Source organism: Gadus macrocephalus, chromosome 20 (assembly GCF_031168955.1).
Source record: "Gadus macrocephalus chromosome 20, ASM3116895v1".
Classification (NCBI taxonomy): Eukaryota; Metazoa; Chordata; class Actinopteri; order Gadiformes; family Gadidae; genus Gadus; species Gadus macrocephalus.
The window spans coordinates 14,246,922-14,259,576 of NC_082401.1; the positions used below are offsets into that span (position 1 = coordinate 14,246,922).

A 12,655-nucleotide genomic window follows, 5' to 3' on the forward strand; every position below is an offset into this window, starting at 1 on the left:
CGGTACAAGTGGTGCTTCACAGCTTCCGCCTCGTTTATTAGTTTCTTTCTTCAGTACTTCAGCAACACAAGCCGTTACTGTGGCAACTTGATTTAAAAAATCACATCCTTTCTCTCCCTCTCTCCCTCTCTCCCTCTCTCTCCCTCTCCCCCTTTATCCCTCTCTCTCTCCCCCTATCTCTCCCCCTCTCTCTACCTCTCTCTCTCTCCCCCTATCTCTCCCCCTCTCTCGCAGTCTCACTCTCTCTCCCCCTATCTCTCCCTCTCCCCCTCTCTCTCTTGCTGTCTCTCTCTCTCTCCCCCTCTCTCTCTCCCCCTATCTCTCCCCCTCTCTCTCTCCCCCTATCTCTCCCCCTCTCTCTCTCTCTCCCCCTATCTCTCCCTCTCCCCCTCCCCCTCTCTCTTGCTGTCTCTCTCTCTCTCCCCCTCTCTCTCTCCCCCTATCTCTCCCCCTCTCTCTCTCTCCCCCCCTCTCTCTCTCCCTCCCCCTCTCTCTCTCCCCCTCTCTCTCTCTCCCCCCCCTCTCTCTCTCCCTCCCCCTCTCTCTCCTCCAACGGTCACTTCTGTTGTCGTGCGCTGTGTGGACGGCAGCAACCCACTCAACGCATGATTCATTCATTGCTCATTATCAACCCACTCGCAGTTCAGCTCTGAGCAGGCAGGCGCTGGCCTTACTGGGAGGACTGGCTGTATGGAGGCAGGCACTGGGGGGGGGGAGGCTGCTGCTGCTGCTGGGGAACTGTGAAAGCGTGCGAGGCAGCGCCGTGATTGGCCGAGGTGATCCGGTTTAATCCGCTGCTGAATACTACCGGGCCCGCCTCCTCCCTGCTCCTCCCCCCTCCGCCTCCCCCTCCTCCCCCCCTCCTCCCCCTCGCTCTGGCAGCATCAGACACAGTGCGGTGTGTCTCCCCCGTCCAGAGAGCATCTCAGAGCTGCACAGCACAGATAGGCTCGGAGCCACAACTCAGCCTCCACTCTTCTGCAGACAACGCGCTCCCGGGGAGCACATGAGCACCCGGCGCTGATGCCTATCTCCCTCAGCCACTCGTCATCGTCATCATCGTCACCACCACCACCACCACCACAGTCCTCCTCCTCCTACTCCTCTTCATAGAAGCCGGCGCTGCTCCAAGCAGAGGAAGGCTTAATCTGCTGTCACGGGATTTTACTGAAAGGACACTATTTCTATTTCTTCAACCCCCTTGCTTCTGGAACCATCGTTTTCCTGGTGTGAGGATTATGTTTGCCTTTTAAAAACCTGGGCTGTCTGTGCGTGCGCGTGTGCCGTGCGTGTGCGTGTGTGTGCGCGTGTGACGCAGACGCCTTGTTTACCCGGAGAAGATGTGAAGAGAGTGCCGCTCGGCGCCCACCCGCTCTAAGAGACCCTCTCAGAGACCCGCTCCGAGGCCCGCTCAGTACCCGCCTGCGGACGCCTCTCTCCCGTCCCCGTCCCTCCGGTGTCCGACTCTGCCACGGCGCGGGGCATGCCGTCTAGGGAGGCCTACGAGGGCCAAAAGGGGGACAAGTCCCTGGTGCAGAAGGGCAAGCGAGAGGCCAACCAGGAGGAGATTTTGGCAGCGGCGCTGGGAATGAGGATGGGGCCACAGAAGCCGCCGGCCACCCTCTGGCAGCCGCTCAAGCTGTTCGCCTACTCCCAGCTCACCTCGCTGGTCCGCAGGGCCACGCTGAAGGAGAACGCCGCCGGACCCAAGTACGACAAGGTGCACAACTTCAAGGTAAGACCGGGATTCGGGGTGGGGGGGGGGGGGGACACGTTCCCGACACCGAAACACTCCGACCGTCTCTAGTGTTGGGAACGTGGTAGATGTTGCCGACCTGTTTTTGTTTTGGTGATTCGGGTCGGAGACCGGAGCGTTCCCCCGGTAACGGGAAAGTGGTTGATTGATGGCGATGTGGTCCGACCTGTTTTGTTTTGGTGTTTCCTGCTGCTCTGGCGGCTCTCGTGTGAGAGGGAGTCAGGACAGGAGTTTGTGAGCGGGTGAGAGGGTGAACAACAGAAGCTGTTGTGTTGTTTTGTCCAGAGTGGCTTCTACACTAATCAGAGTTAAAGTGTGCGGCGGTAGGGGTGTGTTGTCGGTGGAGAGGGGCAGACGGACGGATTAGGGCGCTGAAACGGGGGAACACATTACAGTGTGAGTGTTTGTATCTCTGTCGGGCTGTTTGTGTCGAGCCAGCCTTCCCGCTCCCCTCCGCTGTTGTCGATATCTGATGGAACAACACCAGGGACACAAGCATTAACTCCTGAAAGGTTTGGTTCCGCCGCTAATGCACACCAGTTCCTTCCTGTTTGCGCGCAGAGTCGTATATAATGATCGTTATTAGATGATGCCCGCTACTGTACCACAGTACAGCAAACCGAATCACTTCCAGGTGACGTCAACCCCTTTCAGGATGGGATGTTTTCTCTGTGTGTGCGCGGCTCATGCCATTCAGAGAGCTTGTGGTCTGAGAGCTACAGTATGGTGTTGGTGTTATAATCACAACTGAATGAAACAAAGCAATGTGGGGCTTTGCTGTTTTGTTGACGTGAAATTATGTAACGTCCCATTGGAGTGTGAAATCTGACCTAACTACTGTTGGAATTCCTTTTGGATTATTTCCTGTCTCTGCTTTTTTGCCATAGAATACAGAACATAAAGTAATGTTAATCTAACATCTGTGGTACATCTCATTTTATTCTTAAAAGAAGAAAAATAGAAAATAGGCTCACTATGGTGATTTATTGTGTTTTTCCGTGTGATTCTTTCTTCCAAACAATAACATGACGGAGTAGTCAAACCCTTAATTTGAAGTCCTACATCTTCCATATTTTAATTTAATGTTTCCCTAGTCTTCCCCATGCCAACTTGTTATCCCAATGTGGGGAAGCCCCTAATTGTGATTGGCCCGTTCCCATTCCCCTGCCTGGTTTGGGCCTTCTGATTGGCTGGGTTGTTGTTACCTGGCGATGTTGTTCATTCCATTGCATATTTGAGCACCCGAGCTCTCTCCCCCCCCCCCCCCCCCCCATCGCCCTGTAGCCTATTTCCATCATGATGCTTCAATTCACAGCCAATAGCACGGCTACCCTAAACCGTTATTAATATTTTGAGTGGTTGTTGAAACGGTAATCCTTATAAACACAGAGGGTCGCCTGCTTAATCTGCCCCACTCAAGACTGTATCATGCTTTCCTTATCTAGCCGGCCCGGGATATTCTGTTTATCTGTTATCTGCTCTCTCTCTGTGTCTGTTTTTCTCTCTCTCTCTCTCTCTCTCTCGCTCTCTCGCTCTCTCTCTCTCTCGCTCTCTCGCTCTCTCGCTCTCTCGCTCTCTCGCTCTCTCTCTCTCTCTCTGTGTCTCTCTCTCTTTTTCTGTCACTCTCTTGCACTCTTTCTCTCCCACTCAAGACTGTATCATGCTTTCCTTATCTAGCCGGCCCGGGATTATCTGTTATCTGCTCTCTCTCTGTGTCTGTTTCAATCTGCCTCTCTCTCTCTCTCTCTCTCTCTCTCTCTCTCTCTCTCTCTCTCTCGCTCTGTCTCTCTCTCTCTCTCTCTGTCTCTCCATGTCGCTGTCTCTCTGTGTCTGTTTCAATCTGTCTCTCTCGCTCTCTCTCTTTTTCTGTCGCTCTCTCTCTCTTGCACTCTATCTCTCGCGATCTTTCGAGAGAATCTTTCTCGCTCGCTCTCTCTCTCTGACTTTCTCTGTCTCTCTCCCTCTCTCTCTAGCACTCTCTAGCTCTCTCTCTTTGTCACTCTATCCTCTCTTCTCTCTCTCTCAATATGTGTGTAAAGAATAAACCACAACCCGTTATTTAAAAACAATGCCCACCCTTGAAACGTCATTGACCTATCAGGATTGAGTATTTAACAAGGCTGTGTGTATAAATAACACTAACCGGCTGTGTCCTGTGTTCCAGGTCCATACGTTTCGGGGGCCACACTGGTGTGAACACTGTGCCAACTTCATGTGGGGACTCGTGGCCCAGGGAGTCAAATGTGCAGGTACGTTTTGGTTTTCCCAACATAATCTGTAAGAGAAGACATCACTTGATAGCTCTAGTTTGTCCCAAAAATTCCCCTTCATCCCAACGAGCCATAGCGAGACAGACATGATGACAATTTAACAGACATACAATCATAAACTGCATGTTTGTACAACGTACAACGTGCAAAGCCATCCAATCATAGAAACAAGGAAAAGAGATTGCAGGCAAAGATGGTCTGCCACCCCTCCCCCAGTACAATAAAACAACAGCTAAATGAAACCCCAGGCATGATTGTCTCTCTCCCGGCCCTCGTATATCTAACAGAATTAACTCAGGGCTCATATTGCAGTAGTCTCTGTCTTCCTTCGTGGAGGAATTGAGCATCATATTTTATGTATCGCCCGGTTTATTGGCTGAATAGGAGAGCAGGCGTTTAACTGAGTCTGACCTGTGATCCCACCACTAGTTTGACACCACTGGAAGGGTCATTCAGGGTTGCGTAATCGAGTGAAACAGGGCCTCAATGGCTCAGAGTCGTTCTGCGATCATGTGATGTGATGAAAGCACAACACCCGCACGTTAATACGGTTATTATAATCTGATTGGGTTTTCGGTTGAGCAATCGATCAGAGATTTAGCGCAAACTGAAAAAGCTGTTGCTTGAAAGGATAAATTATGTGCTAATAAATAAGGTTAGCTTGATCAAGATGAAAAATATGCAAACTTTCTATCTGGACGTGAAATCGTGTGAAGTAAAATTAATTAAAGGAGAATTCTTAGTAAACGATCTCTCTGATAATTGATTGGATTTTGGTATAAGTCCATATCAGAGGCTGTGGTTCTAATCCTTTCTGTTCCTGTTTGTGAATATTTGTGAAATTACACAAATGGGAAAAGAGCCATGAATGAACTGAACAAGCTATTGTTGGCCAGCTAGCTTGTCCTACTAGCTTGATGCACCATTGCAATGGATTGGTAAAACTGGATTTCATGTAATTGTGTAATGTAATGTATTCAACTAAATCTATTTCTGCAAAGTTCAGGTCTTGGTTTCCCTACTAGTTCTGGTTAGGATTTTATTTTTGTTGAATATTATGCATATCGTTTTTTTATCATATATATTTTGATGTAGTCATATAGTCATATTTATCATGCATATTGTATTCCTTAATTGATATCTATGTTTTGCTCACTTCATTGTACAGACACACAGTATTCGGAGTGGATCTCTGCTTCCAAGTATTTTTCCAACCATCGGGTGAAAATATTGAATGTTTTATTGATGAAACTAAATGGGCCACACGTATGTGTGGGAGCTGGGACATTAATAATTGATGCGTTGGTTATAGAAAGCAGACAAAAGCAGGACGAGAGCCACATCTGTGTTTAAAGTGGCCTTGTTGGCTCTTTCTTCGCCATTCCTTCGTACTCCACCATGGCGACCAGAATCTGGGGCAGAGCAGCAGACATTAGCATTCCTAAAGTCCTCTCCCACCGCCCCGGTCCCTCTTGTTGTAGCTCAGTGTCTCTCTGTTTGGTCGGGGGGGGAACTGCTGTTGGCCGGGTGCCAGAAAGCGAGTGTCGGTGATTGTTGTGCCACATTTTCTCATCAGAGTTACAGCCTGCCCCCCCCCCAAACACCCCCCCCCCCCCTCCCCCCCAGCCAGAAAACGCATCTGAAGGAAAACAAAGATGGCAAGTCTCGTTAATGAGGAGCAGCTCCGAGCCAAGGGGAAGGAACTCCACTTCCATGCGCATTCAGATTCATCAGACTCAGTTCAGCCCTGCCCCCCCCCCCCCCCCCCCCCTCCGAGCGGACAGAAACATAACTCAACGGCCCGTCTCAACCCTGGCTGTTGTCGCGTCTCCAGATCTTTCTGTCATCGTGGTCGAGTAAGGATTGGATTGGTAGCGAGCCGCCATCGACCTAGCTTTTCATCACACCGTCCAAAACGTCTCTCGCCAAAAACAAGGGCTCCCTTCCCAGTCCATCCCATAGACAACACCAGCAGCCCTCGCCATGGTAACGGAGACAGAGCTGACCATGCATTAAAGTAGCCTGCTCTTGTCTCCCGGGCCCTGTGTGTGTGTGTGTGTGTGTGTGTGTGTGTGTGTGTGTGTGTGTGTGTGTGTGTGTGTGTGTGTGTGTGTGTGTGTGTGTGTGTGTGTGTGTGTGTGTGTGTGTGTGTGTGTGTGTGTTTGACAGTCTGTGTTTGTGTGTGTGTGTTTGATAGAGTGTGTGTGTGTCCCTTGGGTCCTGCCCCTCCCACCTTGCACCCCCCCCTCCCACCTGGGACTCTGGGCCGTCAATGAGAACATTTGGCCAATTCCCCACCTAACAGGTCTGGGGTCTGATGACATGCCCCCCCCCCCCCCCACTCCATTACCTCGCCTGTCTCATATCCTTAAGAGAATCATCCCTTAAAGTAATTACATTTCACAGCCAATGCATATAAATGCAGGCGGCATGTATTTCTCTGGGGTCCCCCGCTAATCCGAAATATATTCGGCGATAACAGAACAAAAAACATATCTGCTCTTTTTGCTATTTTGTTTACAAATATAGAAGGGAAAAAAAATCTGATGTGATGTATTTAATTCAAGGGCCGCTTTGTTGAGAGAAGAGGGGGAAAAAAATCCCCCATCAGGGCTTGGAGGAGGCTCAAAGGAGGCTCAAAAGAAGCCACTGACTGAAGAGCTGGCCCATTTCTTTTAGTGTTGCAAACTAGGTCTGGTGTAGCCCGCAGCGTCTTCATCTCCGCTTCCAATGCCGTGTGTGTGTGTGTGTGTGTGTGTGTGTGTGTGTGTGTGTGTGTGTGTGTGTGTGTGTGTGTGTGTGTGTGTGTGTGTGTGTGTGTGTGTGTGTGTGTGTGTGTGTGTGTGTGTGGTACTCTGGAGGAGAGGGAAGCTAACTCTCCCTCCTCCAGGCCACATTGTTTTTAGCGCGTCGCTAATTCCCTCTAAGAGCTTCTGTTTGGAAGCAGAGAGAGAGAGAGAGAGAGAGAGGAGAGAGAGAGAGAGAGAGAGAGAGAGAGAGAGAGAGAGAGAGAGAGAGAGAGAGAGAGAGAGAGAGAGAGAGAGAGAGAGAGAGAGAGAGAGAGAGAGAGAGAGAGAGAGAGAGAGAGAGAGAGAGAGAGAGAGAGAGAGAGAGAGAGAGAGAGAGAGAGAGAGAGAGAGAGAGAGAGCTCCTCCTCTGCTTTAGCTCTCTGTGGGCTGCAGGCTTGTGGACAAGGTTCTGGACAAGGTGAAACCTGCCCGGAACAGCCGGCTCCGGCTGCACACACACACACAGGGGAACACACACACACAATTTAAATCAATGCCCCTACTTTCTCTTAGTGGACATCATCATTAAATCAGGAATCCAATGACATTAAGACAGACCATTATGCAGTCAGAATAAACCCTGAATAATATATATTCTTTCATTATTATTTACTGAATTGTGAATTCGTCTAGGTCTGTCTTTTATTTAGTGTTTTATATATTTCATTGTGCTGTTTTCCACACGCTCTTATTTTGCACCAGCTGGAACCAGAACAGCAGCGGCACAGAACCGCTGAAATGTAATTTCCTCTCCCTGCTCGCGGGCCCTTTGTTGTGCTCGGTTGCTAAAGACACACAAGCCGCTGTGAAGGTGACTGTTCCCAGATCTGTATTCTATTCCGGTGCTCAAGGTGACTTCAATGACACGCCTGGCCGCTGACCACCCGCAATTTCCTGCGCCGCTATTGGACGGTTCCCCTGAGTTCCACTGACATTCTCAGAGCACACATGAGGGGAAGGGATTTAGCCCTTAGCAAGCACAATTATACATTCAAACAGGGCTAAATACGAATATAATTAAATTAATTTAATAACCGGCCCGTTTAATAAGCATGAATATATTCAAATCCGTTATCTGAGCAAACAAGATTTTTTTTTCTGTGTGTGTGTGTGTTCCGCTCTGGCCTTCTGTCTCTGATTATTCCACCAATAAACCGCTCATCCTCTTTCTGTTTCCACAGACTGCGGGATAAACGTGCACAAACAGTGCTCTGCCGCGGTGCCAAACGACTGCAAGCCAAACCTGAAGCACGTGCGCAAGGTGTACAGCTGCGACCTCACCACCCTGGTGAAGGCCCACAACACCACGCGTCCCATGGTGGTGGACATGTGCATACGGGAGATCGAGTCCCGAGGTCAGTTGGTTTACAAAATGGCCGCCCAACCGCCGTCCGAAGGGTTTTAGCATTTGAAATGTTCAATTGAGTCCAGAGGTCAGTTGGTTCACAAAATGGTCGCCAAACTGCCGAACAAAGAGTTTTTAGTATTTGAAATGTTCAACTGAGTCCAGGGTTCAGTCAGTTCACAAAATGGCCGCCCAACTGCCGCCGTCCGAAGTGTTTCTTGTGTTAATGTTCAATCAGTCCCTCCCCTTCACGTCCATCTGTCCATTCACTCCCTTTGTTTACTTTCTTTAAATTGAAAACGTGTGTTATTGATGTATGAATCAATTTGAAGGACTCCTTCTCGTAAATGACTTGTTGTTATGATTTCACGGCGTTATGGTTGAAGGGTCCGGCGATGGCGTCGGTAATTGTACACGCGTAATTAGAAATGGACTCTCCCGTTTCCTGTTCAGGGGAATCACTCAGCTACGCAGGATGCTCGTGGCATTCTCATTTTCTGCCCTCCAATGCGCGACGTCTATAACTAATTCCACTTTTGATTTATGTCTTTATTACTTAGCCCAGTGGTGTGGAAAATGATTTTGTCCATATTGTTCTCCTCCGCGATGTTGTGTCTCGCCGCTCATTTCCTGCTGCATATTCAAAAGCTTTTCAAGGGCGTTTCCCTGATTGTCAGACAACATGATGGAGTGTCTTGATGTGATATCGCCACTCACCCCCCGTCCCCCCCCCCTCAATGTGTTCTGCCCCCCCCCCCCAGGTCTGAAGTCCGAGGGCTTGTACAGAATATCAGGCTTCAGCGACTCCGTGGAGGAGGTCAAGATGGCGTTTGACAAAGGTATCCACGGCGACATGTGATTTATATTATGGATTATTTCAGGATTGCCGTTTGACAGAGGTATCCACGATGACATGTGATTCATATTATTGATTATTTCAAGATGGCGTCAGACAAAGGTATCCACGGTGACATGCGAGGTGACATTTATATCTTCGATTTTATTTGTCTGGGTCCCGTCTCGGTGAAACCCGCGCCGCCGTCCCACCCTTAAGTGTCACGGCGTTCGCACGCGACGCAACCGCCGTCGGTGGCGGGCTGCGGCGTGCGACGGTGTGCTTACATAAGAGCCATAAGGGTGAAGGGAAAATCTGGGATTAGGCAGAAAGTGCCATATTTGTGGAGGATTAGCGTCCATCTGGGAGCCCTAGGCCCAGCAGAGGGCTCCTCTCTGGGGTGGACTGGGGACAGAGCAGGGGGACAGCGGGGAGAGAGTGCTCCACAAGGCAGAAGAACAGCTTCTAATTTCATTAAACACAGCGCCATATCAGCACGCCTGCGGCTCCAGAGAGCCGCCGAAAATAGGCTTTTCACCCCCACACCGGATTGGTTGGTTTGACTTTTAGCCGTTTTCGAGGCCAACCTTTTGGAAATCGGGCGGAAAATAAAAAAGCCAATTCCAGAGTGCGAGCGTCTGTGTGGGGGGAAGATGAAGCGTGACAGAGCCAGTCATTCCGGCTCAAAGCCCTGTGATGTTCCGTCCTCCGGAGCAAGTAGGCCAGCTCTCGCAACGCCGCCGCGCGTGTCTGCGGGAGAGCCAGAATAAAGCCGGCCGAGCGAGTGATAGCAGCCACTTTATATTCAGAGAGAGCTGAGAGGGGGCTCTGAGTTATTTTCTCCTCCTCCTCCTCCTCACGGGCAGAATCGCAATCTCTTTATTCTCCGTGGCGGTGTGCTGACGTAGGCGGTTTCTCTGCAAAGCTCATCTTCCCTCTCGTTCTTTCCCCCCTTCCTTTTGTTTCCTCTAATTCCTCTCAACAGACGGGGAGAAGACGGACATCTCGGTGGACGCCTACGAAGACATCAACATCATCACGGGCGCCCTGAAGCTGTACCTAAGGGACCTGCCCGTCCCCATCATCTCCTACGACGCTTACCCCCGCTTCATCGAGGCTGCCAGTGAGTACGGCAAGCCCCGGCCGGTGTGACGTCTGCCCATCCGTCAGACCCACCTTACGTAACCACAACACCGTGCCCCACAATTAGCAGAGAGACGCGGGGCGAACGTGCGCTGCTGCGTCAGCCGCCGGTAACTCGTTCGCGGGAGGGTGGGGGAGTGGAGGCGCGCTGGAAGGTGATGGGTCAAGCTGCTCCTGGGAGGAAGTGGTCTGTAACTATCCCCCCACCCCCTGCCTGCCGCACAGCCACCAGTAATCACACAGCCCCCCCGAAAACACACCATATGGGTGTTTAAACAGAAGCTAGGCTATTTTTAGATGCTTCTTCTACTGTGCTGTTCTAGAATGCACGAGTCTGCTATACTTTACGATACTATACCCTAAGATACTAATAGATCCACTATACTGTACTGTACCATAATTCAATACTATAATTCTATACTATACTGTGCTGTACTGTAATACTATACTATACTATACTGTGCTGTATTATTAAACGATACTATACTGTGCTGTACTATAATACTACACTGTACTATAATATACTATACTGTGCTGTACTATAATACTACACTGTACTATACTATACTATACTGTGCTGTATTATTAAACGATACTATACTGTGCTGTACTATAATACTACACTGTACTATAATACTATAATATACTATACTGTGCTGTACTATAATACTATACCATACTATACTTTGCTGCACTATAATACTATACCATATAAAGCCGGTTCTGTATCAGGTGTGGTCTTCATGTCCCAGCAGTTGAGGTTCTGCGATGGTAAAATGAGAAGCAACGGCAGCATCAGCGCAGGAGAACGTTGTGGTTAGCAGTCTTGATCTGCAGCGTTCCACTCCAGTTCCCCCCATAAAATAGACGGTTACTGGATTCCTCGGGTCCTCGATGGCTTTTGTTCTAACGGCGATACCGCTCCCTTCTCTTGTCAGAGATCGATGAACCAGAGAAGAGGCTGGAGGCGCTGCGAGAGGCCATCGCGCTGCTGGCCCCGTCACACAGCGAGACGCTGCAGTACCTCATGGTCCACTTAAAACGGTACGGCAAACTCCGACACGCACATACACGGCCGACACACGTTACAGTCTCTCTCTCTCTCTCTCGCTCTCGCTCTCGCTCTCGCTCTCGCTCTCGCTCTCGCTCTCGCTCTCTCTCGCTCTCTTTTCTCTTCCCCCCCCCCCCCCCCCCCAAACCCAACCACACACACTGGACAATGTGCAATTGTGTTATATTTATAGGACACTTCAACTACGTGCAATATTGCTCACTTTCAATTGGCTTATTCGATTGACTTTGTCCATTTTGTGGTTTGTTAATTGTTGACCGTTGGCTGACTCGATGGACTACCGGAGACCTCAATTTCCCCAAGGGGATGATGAAAGTATCCACCTATCTGTGACGCTAACGTGTGCTGTACCCCGTGTCTGACACAGGGTAGCGCTCCACGAAGAGCACAACCTGATGAACGTCGAGAACCTGGCCATCATCTTCGGGCCCACCCTGATGCAGGCGCCAGACATGGACGCCATGAAGGCCCTGAACGACATCCGCTACCAGCGGCAGGTGGTAGAGCTGCTCATCAAGAAGGAGGACGTGCTCTTCTGAGCGGAGCGAGCATCAGCAAGGCCCACGCTCGGTTTTTTGGGTCGGCACGGTGATCCTCATCGTCTTCGCTCTTCTTCTGTAAAGACTTGAATGAATCGCGGTACGGTTATTTAATACGGTTTTGTTTTTCTCGATGGCTGAGTGCTGATCCTAACACTTTGGTTATGTTTTCTCCGGTGTTTTGGGGTGCAAGTGGGGCACCCCAGCTTGTTTGTATCTACGTGTGTCTCCCCATTTTTGTCGGGGGATTTTTAGCTGGCGGATGGGCCAGCATGCATGGTGCGCGGTCCTTTTTCTATTTTTAACAGTTTGTAGTCGGTGCCCAGCATGTGTTTCTATTGTTAGATATCGTCTGTTGATTTGGGTTATTTTTGGTGTCTTCGTAGTTACAGTCCATAATCCTAGTTCCTTATTATGCAGTTATTTCTGTGAAACATTAATTAGCTCGATATGAAATGCTGCTTTTTTTTTGGGCAAGAGGGGGACTTTTTAATTGTGCTTTTTTTACTCTTAAAAAAATCTGTTTGTTTACAGCGCGGTTTGTACTTAAATAACCTTTTCAAGCCTTTCCCTTCAATCCTGGAAAAAAAGATCAATGTGTGCTTTGTTACATTTGCCTGACTATTTCTTGTGTTAAAACAGCGTTTTTCTGTGATTAATGTTTTCTACTGTGATGATTTTGTACATAACATGTGCATGACGGATTTAATTTATTAAACCTGCCTCTGATACAACGGACGAAGCGAGCGTCATGTTTACAAGCTGTCAAATCCACATTCAATCATTAAACACTACATTATGTATACCGTGAATCTGAATGCGGCACTCGGCGGAATGGAATGCAGGCGCAGAAAAAACAACATTAATGCAATGACATGCGCTCCTTTTTTTGCGACACGCTGTCTT

At 49.4% G+C, this 12,655-nt stretch overlaps 1 protein-coding gene across 1 annotated transcript; it reads left to right on the forward strand.

Annotated features, from left to right (window-relative positions):
* The first annotated feature begins 880 nt into the window (after positions 1-880).
* On the forward strand, positions 881-12,483 carry chn1 (chimerin 1). Its single transcript, XM_060039964.1, has 7 exons — positions 881-1,735; positions 3,921-4,005; positions 7,997-8,170; positions 8,922-8,999; positions 9,981-10,118; positions 11,077-11,182; positions 11,578-12,483. Exons 1-7 carry the CDS (start codon positions 1,484-1,486, stop codon positions 11,747-11,749), a joined length of 1,005 nt encoding a protein of 334 aa, XP_059895947.1. The 5' UTR covers positions 881-1,483; the 3' UTR covers positions 11,750-12,483.
* Positions 12,484-12,655: the final 172 nt, after the last annotated feature.

Bases quoted from the DNA above. Each gene is read 5' to 3' on its own strand.
- chn1 (XM_060039964.1), top strand. From the start codon at position 1,484: ATGCCGTCTAGGGAGGCCTACGAGGGCCAAAAGGGGGACAAGTCCCTG. The intron at 4,006-7,996 runs GTACGTTTTGGT...CTGTTTCCACAG, and splicing joins CCAGGGAGTCAAATGTGCAG to ACTGCGGGATAAACGTGCAC. The intron at 9,000-9,980 runs GTATCCACGGCG...TCCTCTCAACAG, and splicing joins CAAGATGGCGTTTGACAAAG to ACGGGGAGAAGACGGACATC.